General features: G+C 38.5%; 2 protein-coding genes across 3 annotated transcripts in view; one reads left to right on the top strand and one right to left on the bottom strand.

The window, feature by feature from the left end:
* Positions 1–21,255, top strand: part of DOCK1 (dedicator of cytokinesis 1) — a 287,412-nt gene that overhangs the window by 87,544 nt on the left and 178,613 nt on the right. The window lies entirely within an intron of this gene.
* INSYN2A (inhibitory synaptic factor 2A) overlaps positions 7,051–21,255 on the bottom strand; it is a 44,531-nt gene continuing 30,326 nt past the window's right edge. Inside the window, exons 3-4 of the mRNA XM_065639403.1 lie at positions 16,782–16,853; positions 7,051–7,234 (exon numbers count right to left, since the gene is read on the bottom strand). Coding sequence (XP_065495475.1) covers positions 7,051–7,234; positions 16,782–16,853 — 256 coding nt within the window. The remainder of the gene's footprint in view (positions 7,235–16,781; positions 16,854–21,255) is intronic.

Raw genomic sequence — 21,255 nt, 5'->3', positions numbered from 1 at the left:
GTCCACACACTGTGTAATTATGTAATGAGTATTAATAGGACTGGGTATGTTCAAGGAGTGCTTACTTCTATCTTAAAATTTAGTCGTGGCAGAAAGGATCCTCTTGTAATCAACCAGTAACAATTCATTTTTGCGGCATCAGCAAAGTAGGATGAGGAAAATGCAAGTGATGATTAACAAGCATAACCCGACTACTCTTGGATAAGAATCAGGTTGAAATTATGTATTAACTTTTGTCAATGGTAATATAGTTTTACCTGGAACTTATATTAGACAATTAAGCATAAAGGATGAGTATGAGGAAGGAATTTTAAAAATAAAGGGTCTTACAGAGGAATAGTCCAAGTAACAACTTTTTCAAATGAAGTAAACTACAGAACGTTGCAGTTTTTTTCTTAAATAAAGAGCAGTATTGGTGTACTAAAGCTGGCACGTTTTCACCTTGGAGAAATACTTAAGCTGTGTCATCTTCATCCAAAACCTGATGTTGCATAATACACTTTAAATATAAAAAAATACTGAGGAATTGGCTTCTGCTCCTGTAGAGGTGAGCTATATATCCGTGAAGATTTATCGGCTCTTAGCTTCATTCTGGAAACATTCCTTGGAGGATCCTGCTTGGATTATCTCCAAGAAATGGAAGACGCAGTCTTTCTAGTTGGAGACAAGACTCCTTTTCTGTTAGGCAGCAATACAGAAACGTGGGTTGATAATCCCCTTTTCACGTTGTTTATAAACCTCTGTCCCAGTTGCTGTGGAACTGCGATGGCATTTGGGATGCATCAACTTTGGGCCCACAGGGGTCAACATCAAAGACAATCGGTTTGTAGAAATTGTTTCAGTTTATATGTTAATATTCTTTGTGTACTCTTCGGAGTTTGAGGCTTGGTGATTTACACTTAGGGTGTTTTTGAGCATGTGATAAGTCAGTGACAGCCAGTGTTTCTGAGGGGTCGGAGTTCTGTGCGATAAGTCAGAAGATTGTAAAGAACTTAAGCGGTTGGTTGAAAATGTGGTTATATAGGAACAGAGGCGACAGAAGTGGGAGGCTTAAACATAATGTATTTTTTACTTTAATGAACAAAATCTTCAAATAGAAGACAAGGTTGCTGGGTGTGCTAAGGTAATGGGAACGTAAGACACTGGATTTACTGTTTCAGGAGGATAAGGACTGTTGAGTATTGGGTAGGACCTTCTAATGTTTTTTTTGGTCTTCAGTGTTCTTCAAGGCTGGATCTCACATCTGTGGCAAAGTTTCTGTCTATTAAACTTTAAATTGCCAGTTAACAGTGTTTGATTAAAGGTGGTGCCTTTTCTACAGTGGTGGACAGACTGGAAAGATTCTCCAGGAGTCTCATTTGACTTTGCACATCTTTTTTTTTTTTTTTTGAGGTTTTGCTTCCTTATATGTGCGAGCTTCTATATAAAAATCATAAGCTATTTTTATCACGTATCTTCAAAAGAGAAGTATTTTGAAATTAGTTAGACCGGTTGTAAGAATTAAAACTAAGCAATAAATAAAATAGAGTGTAAGTGATAAACTAAAATCTGATTTGACCGTATTTTTTGTAGAAGTTGGCAGCCAATTGAATTTCAGTTCTCATTTGTGGAACTGCAAAATTTCTTCTAGTCTCCAGAACTTTTAAAAAACCCCATCCCTCAGTTTCTCCGGTGTCTGTACTAACTAAGATTAAGCACAGTCTGGCCACTTAAACAGGTTGTTTCAGTGAAAGCAGTGAATTTATATACTTGGAAATTAGCATTAGTTTCCAGCCTGCCATAGCAAATGAGTTTTTAACGTGCAAGAAAAAAAAAAATCTTGTCACCAGTTTAATACTCATTATTTTTGGTTACTTTTTCCTCTGGAAGTCCCACGGTGATTTTTACTTGATCCATTTGCTGAGTAGAAGGTTCAGAGTGTGATGTCGCAGTGAAGGTCAGAACTCGATGCAGGTCGTGGATTCTGGGATGTCTGGAAGGTTGGAGTTCATTGCTGCTCACACAAGTTGGACGCTTTGGGCTACTTTTCCAAGTGCCCAGAGGTCACAAAATCTTTCCTACTGAAGAATGTGTTGCCTGAAAAAAAAAAAAAAAAAATTGAACATGTTTGCTTGAGTCTCTTTTTTGAAGGAACAGGCTGCCCAGGGCAGTGGTGGAGTCACCATCCCTGGAGGAGTTTAAAAGGCGTTTAGACGAGGTTCTTAGGGACATGGGTTAGTGCCAGGTTTAGGTTATGGTTGGACTCGATGATCCTGAGGGTCTCTTCCGACTGAAAGGTTTCTATAATTTTAAACCATCTCTTTCCTCGCCTGGTAACTTTTGAGGAATGTCGCGTTTCATGTGAGTCAGGTTATTGGCCTCCGTCAGTAAATTGAAGTGACCGGCCAAGATGGTATGCCCAAAATGAACCATGAGTCGTCCCTGCTTCCTTGTGGTCAGCAGCTTGGTATGTTTTTCATTTACAAAGCCAAGAAAAACAAGCTCGTTGCCGAACTCTTTAATTTCAGAGAGCACATCCAGATGGCGTTTTTTGTATCCATATGTGGAGAGTTTTTGGAAGATACTTCCGTTGGCAGATTCGTGCAACTGTATGATCATTGCTGATGAAATAGACAATTTTTGGTTCCTTGATATGGTGGAACAAATCAAATCCCATTTTGATATAGCAAAAAAATGTAAGAGCCAAGAATGTAGGGAGAGGCTTTGTCCCCAAGAACAGTGGCTCTGAAAAGCAGGTGGTGCTCTATGGTGAACAAAGTCAGTGTGAACACCTGCCGTGATGGGGAAAAAAAATGCTATTTTAGATACTCTTGAGATGCGTAACTAGGAAGCAGTGGACAGGGGAGGACTTTGACTTTACCGATGAGTGGAGTGTTTCCCATGTCGCTTTTTCTCCCCTGTCTACACTTCAGAACAAGGATGTGGTGAAACCAAAACAGAAATGATGCAGAAATCACCAGAACGTAGAGAACGCAAGTGATTTGTTGTGCGAGATGTGAAAACCATCTTGAGGTGACTGGAAAGAAGATTTAGAGGTGCTCCTCGGGGATGGTGAAGGAGGATCTTGTAGGGTGAAGGTGGCGCTTGTCAAAAGAGCCGATGGCAGCACGGCGGGGCGGGAGGGGTGAAGTAGAGAGAGAATGTGGCTCTGGTGGGGGAAGCGACCACTGGAATAATCGATGGATCGAAGAGAGCGGTGGATTCTCCATCTCTTGGCACCTTCCAGCCAGGATGCCTTGCTGGAGAACAGTAAAATACGAAGCTAAGTCTAAGTAAATCATGAGTTATTGAGGGTCACGGGAGAGAGTTCTGGGGCTGAAGTTATTTAGGAGTTGAAGCCAGATGTCAGTTGTCTGTCTTTGCCTTCAAATCTGTCAGGTTCAGGGTGGATGAGTTTTAAAATGTTGGGGAGAAAGCCTCATTTTCTTCACCGGACTTTTGTGACGTAAAAAATTATCCTTTGTTTTATTGAATTGCATGTTTTCTTCACTTTCAAAACCACATGGAATTATGGATTGCAAGTGAATTTCACAAAAACTGAAGTGGTGTTTGAATGATGGTCATGATTTTGTTCCGTCACTAATACTGAGCTTTTTTTAATGTTGTAAAATGAGTAATATCCCCAATGCAGCGAATGGAGTGTGCCCTGCCAGTGTTCATCAGAACAAGCTGCGTTCACCTAAATAAATGGAGAGCAAATGCCTACCACTCCGGTTACTTTAATAAGCCACGGTTGTATTTTATGGATGCTGAAATAATACTAAAAATGGTTTCACGCAGTCCGTTCCCTTCTGCTAGAACAGAATTGCGTCAGTATAGCAGTTATATTTTTAGTGGCAATCCAGTTAACAAATTCCAGTAGTAATATATAATATGTGCTATTATACGGATGCTGAAGAAATGCGATTTAACGGCGTACTTGATTTGAAAGTGTTCGTGAAAAATGAACCTATCTGATTTTGAAAAAGTGATTAACCTTTAAAACGTAGAGTGAAATTAAAGGCATAGGTGGTGGTTTTGCATCTTAAGAAAAAGCAAACACTTTGTACCAATGGTAGGATTTTTCAGTTTTAATCATGATTTTTTTCAGTTTATCCTGATTTTTAAACTATTTTTACAGTGACTGTTTTGTCTTGAAGAAAACAAGTGATACTCACATGAATAGTGTTTCCTAATAGTTCTAAAACAAAGAATGTAACTGTTGCTTAATGGAAATTATACGGACTCAGGAGATAGCAAGTAATATAAAATCACTGCAGTATTTATTGACTAAAAAGTATTTTTAAGCATGATATGGGAGAAAAGTGCATATAGCAAATTAGTGTATGAAAGTGCATGGTATTGTCAGTGAACTCAGCAAAGCTACATTATGTGGCACATTGAAAGTGAAGATGCTTTTTCTTTGTTATCACCTCATTTTATAAGATCTTCTACGTTAGGGTGAAAATAGCTTTGTCAGTCACATTTAACTAAAAGCTCTAAAGAATTAGGTTTTTTTTCTCTCAGTGTCTAACCTGAGCCTGAGTGATTCTAAATGTAATACAATATGATACATTTTACACACTTGCAAAAACATTTTATTACAAATTACATCGTATGGTACGATATAACACGATATGTAATTTTAAGCAAGACTATATGTATGTTTAGCTTTTCCAGTTTTAAAAAAATGTAAAAAATTAAAAATTTGCAACTTCTTAAGAAAATAGCCTGGACATGTACAGAACACGCCGTGAGAACTTTCGCTTTTAGCTCTTTTATATTTCACCGGTGAATTTCCCTCTGTCGTTTGAAATAATTACAGAATCCTGGTCTCTGTGTGAGTCGGTAACCGCACGGAAAAACAGTTCGGTTTTGTCCCTGCACACAAGAACGTTCGGAACAGGTTTATTGGAAAAGCTACTGATTTGGTGACGCTAACGATTTGTAATTGATTGCCATGGAGAGATCCTTGATTTCATTTTTCAAAAAAACCCCGAACACTAGGCATGTTAGCATGGATGAGTTCATTAATTATTAACGCTATTGTAAAATAATGCTCAATACTGTTGTGTTTTCTTGTTATGTCCATATTTGATATTTCTTTTTAGGAAAAAAAAAAATATATATATATTTTCTTGTTTGGAAATACTTGGGTTTCTAAAACATGTAGGGTGGGCTGCCTTGTAAACAGGTTTATATTTTCAATTAAAAATGGTATAAAATACATGACACATGTTTTTTCCCAAACAAAACAATTGCACTTCCTTCCTGGGACGCAGGATCACGTTTTCTAATCCTTCAGCTTCCACAAAAATATTTCAGGGTATCGTTTGCTTATGTACAAGGACTCGTAGCCCTCTTGAAGGTTTACTGCAAAGGTGACTTTTTTTCCTTAAAGCATGCTGAAATTCACTGTGAGGTGGACATTGACATCTTCTGCATTTCTGTTCCCATTTTAACTTCTTGTTCTTGCTCTCTGCTTTGGGGGAAAAAAATCAGTTATTTTCCTTGAGATTTCTTGCAGTGATGGATTTGATGCTGAGCTAAGAGGAGAAATAGTGTGAATGAAAGCACTTCAAATTTTTCAGTAGGTGCAAACTCTTCTGCTAACGATTACATTTCTTCTACCTAAATGCTGAAGAATTTGTTTCTTCCTGATGCTGCAGGGTATACAATTTCAAACCCAATTCTTAGTAAACCAGTTTGTCACATGGAAGAAACTATGACTCAAATTATCTGAAATACTTAAAAAAAAAAAATATTCCTGCTTCCTGGCTACTTCTAGCACAAGAAATTTTTCCAGAACTGGTCATTCCAGATGCAAGTTTAATGACAGTAACAAATACTTAAAGGAAAAAAGTTGCCGTTTATAATTTGGAGCAAAATTTTAAGTGTCATTTAAAATAAAAAAAGGGACAAATTGATTCATATTTAAGTGTGTTGGTTAGCAAGTATGATTAATAGATTGAGATATAAATTATAATATGTCAGGAAACCCATGTGAGAAGCTTTGTAAATAAATAGCATTTAAAATTACTGCTCCTTCCAAAGAGGTTTTAAAGCGTGAGGCATACTATAAATTTTTCTGGTGCCTTCTCCAACAGTGTAGAGGTTTTCCAAAGACTACGTTACAAAAAGATATTAAATTCCGGCAAATGCCAACAATCTGTAGAGCTTTTCATGGTTCTGTTTGTGGGGTGGGTGGTTGGTTGGTTTGTTTGTGTTTTTTTCTGTGCCAGAATGTGTCATTTAGACCTTTTGGGTACCAAAAGACTAAAAGTGAGATGTAGGACAGGTGATTGTCCCATAACCTTGACCCTGTCAGCTCGGGGTGGTTAAAGGCTCGTCCTGATTTTGGGAGGTTTTTGGCCGCTCAACCCTTGGAGATGGGCAGCAAACGTGGTTTGTCTGGAGATGAGGACACAGCTAAATTAGAAATGACGTATTGTCAAAATGTAAGAGCTTGGTTGAAGTCTACATCGCATGAAGGCAAATATACACATAGTCACATCTTGGAGATTATTCATGGTCTCGGACCACGTGAAAAATTGTGCTTTGTCCAGGATATATGTGCTGAAAACTGCACTCCCCGATCAACGTGGATTTGTAAAACTGAAGACCATTGCAAACGTAAGGCTTGCTTCCTTTTTTTTTTTCCCCCCTTGTTGTTTAAAGACAATAAACCGAACCCCCAAAAGGCTTTAAAACAAGAGTGATATTTAGCTGCGTACGGGATGACAGCCTACAATTGAACAGGGTAGAATGTGACGCTTTCAGATCTAAAAGGGGGGAGGGAAAAATAGTTTTACTTTCCATCTTTGTACAAATTTCAATTCAGGTTTTACATCCCACATTGGTGAACCGCAAAGAAAAGTCGGCAAGGTTATTATTGAACGCCTTGCATCTGGACATGAGTTCATAGGTACAAAGGCCTTTTTGGTACATATGGTGAGAACTACATTGGCCGGTAACGCGGATCGGTCTACCAAGATCCTGTCAGAGATGATGGACAGAACTCCAAATATTTTTTCAGAGAAGGCCTTGAACTCCACACGTAATGGACGTGGGTTAAAGGAACCAGAGTTTCCATCTTCCATGCTTTTTTGATTCAGTTTTGGATTTTTGCTTGGGAGTGGAGGAGTAGCTCTCCTGAGAATAAGGCAAAGGTGCAACCTGAGTTTCCTCAATAGGATGAAGTTTTCTCAAAACTGGCTGTAGTTTATCTTCTTGCTGCTTAAAATCCAATTCCACGCTAAAAATAGGAAGAAAAAAGCAATTCGTTAACTAATAATGACGATGGAAAGATTTCCGTTAAGCCAACATCTGACACCAGTGCACGAGCGCTTAATTTATGAAATTCAAGTACAAAATAAATGTTTAAATCAGATCTCTGCATTTCTTGCACCAAAAGGGATAGGGAGAAGGGGGTGTCAAAAAAGGACAGACTGCAAAACAGAAATAGGAACTGGAAATTTCAGAAGCAATTCTCCAAGTAAGATGGAATAACAGAAATTGTGGGAAGTTACGGTGGATTTCAGTGCCACGGCCTTTGCAAGCTGAGCACACGCCACCATCTAACACTATTTGCTAATTATTTAGGTGGATTTTTCTTTTCCCTTCGGGTGGAGGAGAAAGAATCAAAGATGCCAAGAGAAGTTTGGGACATTTTTGTGCTTTAGTTTTTTTTTTGAAGAGCTGAAGAGTGTGCCTAGAAGGACTCCCGGTGAAGCCCTAGAAAGGGGCAGGGTCTTTTTATTTGCATCTGGCTGTGCCTAGTTTAACTGTTAACAACATTGTGAGCAAAAACGTCAGCATTTCAGTGATCTGGAGAAACTTTCTAACAGTGGAGGAGGGAAGTACCTTAGGCAAGAATTCAAATATTCAAAATATTTTTCCCACCTCCATGTTGTGAGGCAGAAAAAAGACATTCTAAATCAAAGAAGATAATTTTTAAAGTTTCAGTTATATGCTAGAATTATACCTACGAATACTGAGTTTTCAGGAGGCGGCTGCGTTGGGAACCTTATTACTCCAGAAGCACACTACAAACCTACTGATCAATCTAATATCCATCCTCGTTTATGAAAGAGCAATGCTGTCTTCAACTTGACACGTCCTTGTTTGCATTTTTACCAAAAAGCAGTTGGTTAGATAAATGCGGCATTGATTTTGTGCTAAGATCAGGATATCAGTGGATTGAGGATTCCCCAACGCATAAATTCTTTCAGTAATACAGTGAGAGAATCGCAGCATGAAATAGATTCTTCTCTAAGAGCTCTCTAAATCTCATTTAAAGTGGCATGCAAATCTGTGCAGACTTTGGTATAGATTAGAATTGGTTTGTTTCTCAGTATAAATTTTTCTTGGGGAAAAAAAAAGGCATTTCATTTCTGGCATTGGCAGAGTTCATTTTTACTTTCAAAATGTTATTCTTGCAGGGGAGCTCTCTTAAGAGCTACTTGAAATAGATGTAAAAGATAAATTGTTCTAAAATACCTTGCTGAACAGAATAACTTCTTTCATAATCAATTTTTATTAAAGATAGACCTCGAAGAAAAAGTCTTCCTTCTAGTCTGTATGACAAAACCCATGTTATTCTCACTTTTTTACTGCATAACACCATTTGCAGCACAGTTCTGTCTTTCAGCTATTTACATCCAAGTGAAATATTTTGCTTCTGAAGAGTATAAAGAGGATGAATAAAACCAGTCATATTATTTCAGCATTTACAGCTGTAAATTTTACAGAATAATTGATCGTCGCCTGTCAAGATCAATTTATTGAGCTTTGTAGGATTTTTAACGTAACCGCTGCCATCAGACAAATGATTGGCTTGCTTGCAAATGTAGGTTTTCGTGTTATACCTGTTTGTGTGGCAATAAGAAGACAAAAACCTTCTTATTCTGTAATTTTTCCCATCTTTCTAAATTTAGCTATAAGTGGTCTTTATATCAAACATATGAAATCCTATTAAATTCAGCAAGTGTTCCGTATTTGTCTCATTTATATTTTTGTTGTAGAGCTGCAGATATTCCCCACAGACTGTTCCTCTAGCTGTCCCATTCTTGCATTCCTGAACTTGACTTTGTCACCTGTCACAGCTCTGACAATCTTGTTTTGCTTCGTGCTATTTTTGTATCCCGAGTATCTATAGGTTTCCTCTCAAAATGACCTTTTCTTGCAATATTCTTTATGCCGTGTGGCTCTTTTCAGTTTCAAACTCCATCTGTTTTTCTGTCTCTTTAAGCCTCCCCGTGATAACTCCATAAACTTAATTAACGAGGACTGTATCATCTTCTAGCATTATGCGTGACAGAGATTATAATTATTGGCTTCAGAAGCATTTTTTCATAGGTGAAATAGTATCTTTCAATAGACTGCCAATAGTGAATAAGCCCTACACAAAGAAGAGATGAATCTAAATATTATATAATACTAGTATTGCAAACATTTGCCTGACATTTCTGATTAGGACATACTAAATGTTCACTTACCTACAATATTGCCAAATTTGGAACACTGGTTTGGAGTCTCTCAGTGTCTCAAATTTTTACTGTCTATGAAACTCCAGTGCAAATAAGGCTGTTTTTCTGAACAACTATAAGCGGTAAAATTTTGTCTGTGATAATTATTCTGGTTTTCTGTGTTTTCTCCCCAAAACAACTATATACTTAGAAGGTTTACAACAGAAACTGTACATTGTAGGGCAGCTGCCTGTGTATCAATGTTTGCATAGCTGTCGTTCCCATGAAAATTTGGCCAAATAAAATCAAATAACAGACCTTTGAGAATTTTGTTTTGATGTGCTCATTAAACACAGGCAAGACCTTTGTAATTGAAATTTCTGAAATTCCTTCACAGTGAGACGGGTCTAGTCCAGGACTGATCAAAAAACCTCCTTGTAATTGCAATTCTAAGTTATATTAGTCTGTGCTTGGCTGAGCCCCAGAGCTGAGGACCCAAATTCTGCTTTTTCAGTCATCTTGTTTTCTGCTGGGGACTGATACCAGCACAAAGGGAACCCACAATGAGTTTTTTTCTTTATTATTTTTTTCCTTCCTTTCCCATTTCCCAGACACCGGTGTTATTTATTGCACAGCAGGGATGTGCACGAACCTGACTGAGGAGCCTGGCTGAAACGTGAATCACGATCTAATTTTGTCTCTAGAAGAACCACTGACGTGCTGTGGAATTTGGGTTTATAGCAAATGAGGCAAAGTTTTGCAAAAAGGTAGAGGGTGAGAGTGGGGCGGGTGAGTGCTGCCTTGAAAACTGTTTTTGTACACGACTGTTAATTTTGGAATTGAAGTCAGCAAGAGCCTCTGTGGGGTTTCTCTGTTTTGCTTTGGGCGTTGTGTCCCCCAGCCTTTGCTTTTCGTGCTTGTGAAATGGAGTTATTGTGTTCGGAAAACAGTGACGACTCGCAGACTGTAATAACGAGCACCACAGGACAGACTCGGAACACAGCTGTTTGCTATGCAGAACTTGAATCGTAGTCAGGAAAGAAAGAGAAACAAAATACGCTGAATAGCTGTTCATCAGTGAAGGGCTCTGTGGGAGAAGAGTCAAGAGCAACGGAGCTGGTGAACGATCTGGAGCACAAGGGTGATGGGAGCGGCTGAGGGAGCTGGGGGTTCAGCTGGAGAACAGGAGCTGAGGGGAGACCTTCTGATCTCTGACCTGCCTGAAAGGAGCTTGGAGCCAGGGGGGGTCGGGCTCTGCTCCCCAGGAACAAGAGGACCAGAGGAAACGGCCTCAAGTTGCGCCAGGGGAGGTTGAGGTTGGACCTGGGGAACAATTTCTTCCCCCAAGGGCTGTGGGGCATTGGAACAGGCTGCCCAGGGCAGTGCTGGAGTCACCATCCCTGGAGGGGTTTAAAAGCTGTATAGATGAGGTTCTTAGGGACGTGGTTTAGAGGTGGCCTTGGCAGCGCTGGGTTAGTGGTTGGACGTGATGATCTTAGAGGTCTTTTCCAACCAAGATGATTCTCTGATTCTAGGAACTGCCTGAGGTTCTCACCGAGCGCTCGCGGTGCAGTAGCACGGATCAAGGCAGGGTTGGCTTCGCCTCCAGCCACTCTTGGAGGCCCTGAGAACATCTTGGAGGCTCTTTGGGGTTTGTGTGGCGTGACATATCTATGTGTGCACATGCTGTGTAATGTGTGCGTGTGAAATCAGTGCTTTTGAGAGGGGTTATAACTATGTATGTGGAGCCTGTTACATGATAAAGGGGAGGATGTGGAGCCACGATGGACAATTTCAGGCCAGACATGAGGAAGAATTTTTTAATGCTGAGGGTGGTGAGAGCCTGACCCAGGCTGGCCAGAGAGGTGGTGGATGAACCATCCCTGGAGACATCCCAGGCCAGGCTGGACGGGGCTCTGAGCAACCTGAGCTGGTGCAGATGTCCCTGCTCATGCAGGGGGGGCGCTGGGGGAGCTGGGGAGGTCCTTCAACCCAAACCGTTCTATGACTCTAATTCGGACACCTCGCTCAAGGCATGTAGACAAGGTGGCCAACTTGCTCAGGCTGCTGCTTTCTGGCTAATCCCATCTTCTAAATCCCAGTGCTGTGGATTAGGGATCTGTGTGATGGACTTTTCTGGTTTTAGCGTCATGTATTTTTTAAAATGATTTTAAGAGTATATGTTAATGAGTTTATTTTTTGCATGCTGTCAGCAGAGTGAACTTTTTCTAATGACGTTGCTTTATAAGGGATTGAAAACAGAGTTGGAGGAGTCAGAACCATTTAGTTTTAAGCATATGGACTGTGGGAGGGTTTCTAGCAACAAGCTTAGAAATATGGATGGGTTTTCTTCTTTTCTAACACAGTCACATGTTGCTAATATGATTCATTTTAAGACTATTAGATGCTAATAATTGATATGTGGTTTAGTTGTAAGACTGCTGAATCAGAATAGTTCAGGTTCAGGACCAGGTTGCTGAGGGCTCTGGGCAGCCTGTCCCTCAGCTTTCTGCCTCAAGGAAAAACCTCCCTCCTCCTACTCAACCTCAGCTTTTCTCATCTCAGTCAACACCCCTTCTGTTTATATTTTTATTACCTACTTTGTAATGTTATAAGGCCCCAGTCCTGGAAGCATTTCTAGAACGGCTTAAATCTCTGTATTGAAGTAGGGTAGGTGAGGCAGGAATTAAAGAATATTAAAGTGTCTCCTTCGGGGTCATGTTAATGGGATGACATGGCATTAGTGCATGCCGCATCTTGGAAGAATGGGATCCAGATAAGCACTAATCACTTGAAAATTAGCTTAATACACTTCTAAGCAATCTCTTGTTAAATTTCCTATTGCAACCTGAAAATCGCCAGTGCTGGGGATCCAAAGCATTGCCAGCGTTAGCAAGCCATTGAGATCCATTTTTACTATACAAGCATCTTACAGTCTAGAGATAAGTTAGAATGTAAATTAATTAATGTGGGTAGGAAATAAAAAATGAAAATCATAATTGTCGACATTTAGTGACCTTATTTTGCTATCCTGGTGCTGTATTAGGGATTTATTTTTACTTGTCTTATTTTCACTTTGCATTGCCATATTTATTAACTAATAATTATCACTGTATCTAACCTTTAAAAGTGAACTACTTCCAGGTGGGCTCTGTGCTACCTAATTAACTTTATCCTCATCATTTTAACCTGTTTCATTTGCCTCTGTTGTTTTGAGAGTTTACAGTTTGTAGATTCTAATAATTTATTTTCTGTTGAATAGTTGGGGTACACCTTAGAATAATCTCAATATCCAAGACAAAATTGAGTACTGTAACCCAGCATATTTCAGAATTTCAAAGGAGTAAGAAGTAGCCAAATTAATGGTTGATACAGCTTTGAGTATTTTTTCCTTCCAAGAACTACAGTAGCGTAGTCTTGATTTAAGTTTGTTTGTTCCCTCTCTGCAGAAATTTGGTCTAGTAAAGCTAAAGTAGCCTTGTAAAAACTCTTGAGTACTTCTGACCTTTGTGACTAAAGGGAAGTTTAGCACGAGTTCTTCAGGATGCTCCTTCATGGAAATAATTCATGATAAAGGCCTAAGAGTAATGCACAAAATATTAAACTGAAGATTCCTCTTCTCACATGGATTTCTGTTCAAGGATTAAAATTCACATGGGATGGTAATATAAACAGGAGCGGAAAGGGCAGTTCCTCTAAAAGATAATTACATGAATAAAACAGGCTGTGAAGATTTTAGTCCACGTGGGGTTTGGGTGTTACAGAATTGGTACAGTTTCTGCATATCAATGCAATTTCTTCTTGATAGCAAAATTTCACTACACTTCATTGTTTAAGTTTACTTTGTCCTGAAAATATACGCTAATAAAGCTTATTTTCTGTCTTTAAAAATTTCAATGGTGAATTTACATTTGTTTGTAAAAGGTAGGTGTAAATGTTTGGCTTTTGTTTGTAGAGGATGATGGTGAAACTGCTTTGTGACCTTGGATTATGAGATATTGACACTAATGAAATAAAATAACATTTGATAAAATTGTTGTTTAATTTTACTAAATCATTTTTTTTTACTACTAAAATACTGTCTGTAAACTACTATAAAGTCATGACACTTAATCCTTTTTTTAGTGAGTGTTTTAGACTATCACTGTGCAGTTGGAACTTTATATTCAGACTTTAAAACCTATCGCAACGGTGTTGCTCAATTAAATTTTTTCGGCTAAAGCGTAGCGTAGTATTTAATTGGGAGTGGAAGCTGTGAATTGATGTGTGCTGGAGCAGGGACATGGAGTTAATGTGACTTCTGACACCTGGGTGTGGAGGTTCCTGACAAGTTCTTGAACCTATTTCTCATCGCAGAAATAAGTAGAGTTTTGAGGGAAATGGGGAATCAAATTATAGATGTGTTTTTTTTCCTGTCGGCTTCCAAAGCAGTTTATGTTTTTGGTACATTGTGTTTTTAATATTTTCCTATTTATTAAAAAAAGAGAAAGTAACCTAGTTGCTAGTATGTATTCCTTTCAATAGAAAAGATAAATAACATAAAAATCGATTTAGAATCTTAGCAAAATTTGTAAATTTCATATGGAAAAGAATTCTATTCTCAAAAACCTGTTCTTAGAATGTTTACTAACAGCATTGCCATTTTTGATACTAAAAAGTAGCTAAAAACCCCTTAAAGTACAACAATGTTTGTGTTTTTTGTCGCCCTCTACACTGTCTCCAGCTTTGTGCTACATCTTATTAATATTCTAAAAAGTTGTCTTGAGGGGGACAAATTTAATTACATTGATTGTTTCTGCATTCTGGCTTCTCATCTGTGCTACACTTGACATTACTGGATGCAGCTGGGTAGTCAGTAGGACAACTTAATCATCCTTCCAAGATGCTGTTTCACTGCAGTTTTAAAATCAAGGTTTGAAAAGAACTCTGAATATAATGTTACCGTGTTCAAAATTGAATCATATTTAACAAAAAAAATCCAATGTCAGTTACGGAAAAGTTAAGGTTTTGTCTTGAAATTATTGATTTCTCCTATAAGGGCACAGATTATATTTTTCTTAAGTCTCCTCTGTCTACTACTCAAGACTGAGGTGGGTCCAAAAGAGAAGATGCAGAACATCCAGTCTGTCAACCAGGATGATCCTCCTGGTCTGACGTGGACATTTACTGACAGCTTGCAGGGTCCAATGCCCTCAAAGATATTACACGCAGGTTTTCAGTGCAACTTGAACGATTTAAGCTGAGGTTTAATTTATGTTCCTAGAAATTGTTTTGTCTTAAAGAGAAATCATGTAACTCTGCAGCATTCGTCTTGCCAACTCTTTGCAAATTTGTGTGTATCACTGCATCTAGATTTAAGAGTAATTTAGCATCCTTACTAATGAAATGTCATTTATTTCAGAGGCTTCAGTACGGTAGTGTTTGACTTGTGGAGGAGCAGACCCTCCGACAGAGCGTCTGAGTGCAGTTTTATCAGCCCATTTCTCTTTTATCCCTTTTGGCCACTCTTCTTGTCTTAGTAATTCAGTCTTCTCGTAGTTCCCCTGTTTTGCACTGTCATCTGGTTTTAGACTTCTTGCACGCAGCGTGTGTTCTCCTAATCTGTCAAAAAGCTGCGCTGGTTTTTGCTAAAACTCCTCCTGGAAATGCTGCTTCAGGCTTCGGTAGCTGCAGTCCAAACGGCTGTTGTGCTGGGAAATACTTCAGAGTGGGACCTGCCTGCTACGCCGTTACTCTTTAAATAGAGAGACACTTGAAATTTGTATTTCTGGCGTCATTTCGTTTGCAGTGACTGTAAGAGGTACAAACTGGAAGGTTCTGTAACTTTAAATGTACTGACTACAAATCAAGATCTTAAAAAATTTCCAATTGGATTTTTTTTTTTTTTTTTTTTTTTTAAGCTAATGGAACAAAAATAGTTTCCCTGATAGAAATGAGCTGCGTTGTACCTTCCCGAGATGCTCTGACCAAGAAATTGCACAGGGGTGAGCTCAGGAAAAGGGAGGCTTTCGTTCTTTATATGTTTCTAAACAGTGCTCTAAAGGACAAATAAATATATTAATAGCTTCCTTCCCCTGCATGGAACAGCATCATTCCCTTTTATAGTTAGCTGCTAAGTAGAAAAGATGGAGTTTTCCATCCTTTTTCCCTTCCCTAATAGGCAGTTAGGACACAATATATAAATAGCTCCATGTCTTCTGCCTAAATCAGAGACTGAGAATTAAGGAGTGAAGGGGGAATCCTGTGCTTTTCAGACTAGCCAAAATCTGTACCTTCGTTGTAGTTTGTATCTTCACTGTAATTAATAGTCACCTTTATACATTTTCACTCGTACTGTATTGCCTGATTTGCTGGAATACTCTAATACTGAGATGCATTTGTCTTCCTCTTACCTGCAACGTGTGAAAATATTCAGTTGTTTTTTAAGGCGCTAATGGAGGAGGACAATTAAGTTGTCAGTATGAAACACATCATCAGACGCAGGATGGCTTCACATCATGCCCACTGCCTGTTATTCCTTCACTAGAATAAAGTACGTGCCAAAATGGATCTCCCGGCTGATAAATTTTAGGAGGGGAGCCTCTGCTTTAGAGAAATAAGAAGCGATATCCTTTCACCTTTTGCACCTGGCCCGTTTCTAGTCAGCAAACTCCAGGGATTTCCTTCTGGAGGAGAGATTATAGCAGGTACAAAACAATCTTTAACAAAACCTTTAAGCAGTTTCTAATTTTGTTTTATCCATTTGACCATGAGCAAACTTGTCTTCACCTTACGGAACCGTCCACCTTCACGGCAAACACCTGATTTAAAGTTCGTGGTACTGTTTGTGTTGGGCAGGACATATTTGCCCTGCATGTTTTAAAACTTCTTCACTAATACAAAAGCACATAAAACCCTGGGTAGCGGTGTCATTTTCTGATAAAACTGCCTAGATTTTATCAGGTTCTCTTTGGTGTAAAGTCTCTCTTTTAAAGTCACTTTCTGAATCCAGTAGTTCCCGCTATAGAAATCAATTTGAAGTATGTTGACTTGTTGGACAGAAAATGCTAAATCTCTCCATCTAGGTAGAAATGAACCTCGCACTTTGTCACGCTCCACATCCGAGAGCTCCAGCAGTCGTACTGACCATCACCATCTATTCTTGATCTGAATAGTTACACTTAGAAACAGGTGTTTGTTTGAATATTATTAATTTAGTGAAGTCAAATATATTTTTTAGTTTTTAAACTGGTTTTGTGTTACGGAAAAATCAAGGCTAGCAATTGATCTTGAGTTAGTGAAGAAATCATTACTTATGCTTAGGAAAAAGTGGGAATATCGGTATTTTTAACCTACCTATAGATAATACATGCACTGTTCCTGCATGTGTCGCAATTAGCCGTGTCTTGACCAGTCCGATATGAAAGCCTACAAAGAGAAGAACACAAGGTCATTAAAAAGTAATTTTTTTAACATGTTTCTGCCTTCTATGATCCCTTTTGTAGAAATCAGAACTTCAGGATTTTATTTTTTTTTTTTTTTTAGAACTTAAATATTGCATACAAAAATCTAGCCATTAGGAAGACAGGATCAAAAATAGCATATTCAGCTTCACTGAAATTATTTTGGAAAATTAGTCTAATGACTGCAAGAAGAGCATAAGAGTTGTTGTACTTGTGTAAATTAAAGGGCAAAACAACAAGGAAACCAAGTTACGTGAAGCTTTTCCATAAGCTGCTGGTTTGCTGGAGTTTTCTCAGCTTTCTGAAATACACGAGGCTCTACCTATGTATTGGTGGACGTATAGAACATCATACTGGAAAATGGCATCTACTTAAAGAATTTTGTCCCTCAGCAATGAGGTCTGAAGGCGTGTTGTAGGGATGTTTGTGTCTTAAAAGGCAGAAAATGCCATTTAAATAACATTTCCCGTACTCACCGAGCCTGCACCTGCCCCTGTCACGCTCTGGTTGGAAGTCAGTGCTCTTAATTTACTTACCTGTTGTCTCTGACTCGGTCAATTTGAATGAAAATTTTTTTTTAAGGTATGCAAGTACCTTTTTGTACGTGGAAGTTTCATTAAAATTAATATATTACATTTGAAGGAACATAGTTGCCTACATACCAAAATGAATGTTCTTGCATGAAAATCAGCTGAACCTGAAAAATTCCTAAGTCAATATTCATGTAGTAGTACTTCATTTTTTTGTAAAATCACAAACTTAGAATCTTTTGATGCTATTTTCAGTTTGTGTTAAATACAGATTAGTATCTGCAAAGTTTCTTCATAGTTGTTTTTAAAAGAAATGGGGAAATACCTCATGTGTGGAATTTTGAAGATGTGGAAAATAGATCCAGCCTGGATTACTCAGATGGAAAATGAGCATTTCCCAAATGCTGCAGGCTGTTTATTTATGTATTTATCTTAGTGTTTTCTTTGAAAATTACCATCTTGTTCTGGGTCACTTTTCCTTATTATTTTAAGTTGTTGTAATAAGCTTCTAAACCAATATCCATAAACATATATTTTATATGCACTTTGAAGAAAGAATACATTTATCAGTCTGAACATGAAGGCAGGGAGTGAACCTGAAGTTTGTTAGACGCAGCTCATCTTCGCAGGTGACATTTCTATTTCCACTCTGATTACTTTGCTTATCAGTTGTTCAGGGTGGTGTCAAGGCAAAAAGCTCTGGTGGTGGCACAGATAGCAGCTGATAATAGGGTGAATCTACTTCTTTTATTATAAAGACTTTTTCTCCCTCTGAAAGCAAAATGCAAGGTAGAGTTCTTGCTCTTCTAGTTGATTTTTTTGTTAAGTGAAGAGGTCTTGGAACACTATGGATTTGAAACTTGATATCAAGTAATAAGTCAGTGGCCTCAAATAGATTTTATTCAGAAGAACATACTCAAATTATGTATAAATTTAACACAATAGCAAAGCCAGATGTAAAAAAGAAAACTTGTAGAAAGCAGAAATCATCCTGTGTTATGTACTATTCATTATGGGGAAATAAACAATACTGGTTTATATTTGATTATACTTACTTTTTATGCTAAGAGCACAATAATATCTGGTTTTCAATTCCCCTTTTAAAATCTTTCAGAAGTCGACATGCAAATTGTCATCACTCTGTTAAGCTTGGACTTGTAATTTTTTTTTTTTCCGAGCTATCGATCAAGTACTAAAAGCTCTTACTTATAGATACAACATTTAAAGTTCACAGGTCAGTTGATGAAAGCCTTTATTTACTGAGGACATGTAGGGAAGTTAATAATGGGCTGCAGAGCCCAACAGCCTGGTTGTCTGAGTGCCTCTTTTCATGTATGTATATATATAAACATATATAAACACACTGTGTTGGATGCAGTTCACGTTTACAAAGTGCAGTGTTTACAAAAAGCAAATTGTAGTATGGAAGTTATTTATCCTGCTCATACCTGTCCTTGTTTTCCTGGATCCTTGCGAGATGAGCCCTGTGACAAAGAGCGACAGCGACATTTATTTCTCGCGTTCCATAGGAAAATGGTTGGTTGTATTTTAGGAACGTGCCTGGTGCTCTGAGGGATTTGCTCTGGAAGAACGAGGTTTGTACGAGCAAAGTGGTCAGGTCAGCTGTTCACAGTAAACCTCGACAAGCCTTTATTTTTATACTTTTATTTTTTATATTTTTATTTTTCCCCCTAATTGAGGTGTTTGAGAACAGTGGTTTTTGCCTAGGGGACTGGGAAAAAGTGAGAATTTCTTGTTTGAAAAAGAAGGGAGGATGAGGAGAAGAGGGACAAACCGGAGTCCCCAGGACAAATCTGCAGTGGTGACGTGTCCGCTCAAGCTGGCGCAGAACATGGAAACGCTTCAGCAAGAAGTCGTATGGGATTAAACACCCAAAACCCCCATAGAATTACATGTATGGTCACTATCTGAGTTGCTGTCGTGGTTTACTGACTAATTTTCGCCAGCACTGTGCCCATCTTAACAAAAAAGTAATATTTTAGTTGTGATAAGCTCACCGAACACTGCTTACTTATTTAGCAAAATCCATACTGAATTTGGTCTTAATGTGGATGTGCCGCTTCAGTCAAGAACTGGGATGTTCACGGTGGTTTTGATCTCTTATTTTTAATAAGATATCAAATACACTTTAGTTTAATAAACTTTCTCAAAATTGAGTTTTCAGTATTTTATTTAAATAGATTTCTAAAGCATGTGGTGGTCTTTAAATGCACAATTATTTCAGATTTTCTAGTAGTTAAAAATGTATTTCCTAGTTGATGGTATAAGGCAGACTCGTTAAGCAGATGAAGATGGTACTTTGATACAAGTATTTTAAAATGATATGATATTTGGATGATCAGTTTGAAATACTGATTTATCAGCCTACATATTCAGCACTGCTTCGTTTTAGCATCATTGTCATTCACAAACTGGACTGCTTATGGCAATACATTATTTTTTCTAGTTGGATGTAATTTCTGATGAGCTTTTCTTAAAGCATCGTTTTCTGTATTGAATGTTTTCAGCTTTTCGGAGATAATTTTCCTTTCAAACTACGGATTTAGCAATGTTGCTTCCTCTGAACCATCTTATGAGTTAGAATTCTTTGTAAGCCCCAAGAACCCTACACGGCATCATGATGTTTGGTTTCCAGAGGGCACTTGGAGAGCTATTTAGCCAGGACTGTGCTGTGCTGAGTGTTGGTACACTATAAATTCAATTATTTCTATATAAATTAAACTCTTCATGAAAGAATTCTGTTGTTGATACCCAAGGGCTTTGGACTTTGACTGTCTTGTTTTGACATAATTATCTACATAAACACTTGCATGGAATTCATCTACTTCATGCCGGCAAGGGTTTTACTATGGGCGTAGCATTTCCCTGTGAATGTGAGGCAGTGAATTTGATTTGCTCTGCTCACTTACTGAAAAATTGAGCTTCGTATCAGTGTAAACTGCTAGAAACTGTTTGCGAGCGCAGTCTGGATACTGGGTTCTGGAGGGCAGAGTTCTGGGTATTTATGCTTTCCTTATGAGATGGAGTATTTTGGATAAGCTACATTTTTTTTTCTATCCCCTTAAAAATAATTTTAAGGATATTCCACTGTAGAAGAGCTCAGCCCAGTAACTTCATTGGTTAGCGAGTTGGTGTTTTTCTGGAAGAGTAAATCCTGTGAAATGTGAGGTTTTTGACAGAACAAAGATTCCTAAGAGAAACAAAAGTTGGTTTTGGTCTGGTTTAGATCCAAAGTGGAATAATTCACTTTACACCGAGTGAGATGCCTGGGAGCCAGGAGTTCCCCCAAGCTACGACTCCCGCGGGCAACGCGCTTCACGTAAAACTAATCTCAGCGTTAAGCCTTGCAGCTCATTTTACTCATCTTGGTTTTGGGAACACCTCATCGGTTTAAGAAGTATTCCATTTTCTAACTTGATTCAGTGTCTGCCTTTTTTAATCCATTCTTCATGAAGGTTAAAGTCGATCGTGGCGAGGTCATGCTGACCTGTTGGGTGGTTAAACTGGGGCAACTGCTGCTGCATTGGGGTCTGGACGTGCCCATGATGCCTCATTGCTCTCGGGAAGAAGATGATCCATCAGCCTTCAAGTGAAATGTAGATCTAATTACATTTTTGGTACCGAGGTGTGACCAAAACCCATGAATGTTAAACGAGAGGTTGTTGATTTTTTTGCCCTTCTGGTTGTCATCTGTGTCTCCTGGCCTCCTCCTGGCTGTCCTCGCATGGTGCACTCCCTTGGGAGCTCCCATGGGCTCTTCGACCTGGAGTTTTCCATGTTTGTACTGCAGCGTGGACCGTGTGCTTCAGGTCTCCT

The sequence above is a fragment of the Caloenas nicobarica genome, chromosome 7 (assembly GCF_036013445.1).
Source record: "Caloenas nicobarica isolate bCalNic1 chromosome 7, bCalNic1.hap1, whole genome shotgun sequence".
NCBI classification, from domain to species: domain Eukaryota; kingdom Metazoa; phylum Chordata; class Aves; order Columbiformes; family Columbidae; genus Caloenas; species Caloenas nicobarica.
The sequence above is the reverse complement of the archived record's forward strand: the minus strand, read 5'-3'. Positions and strand labels throughout refer to the sequence as shown.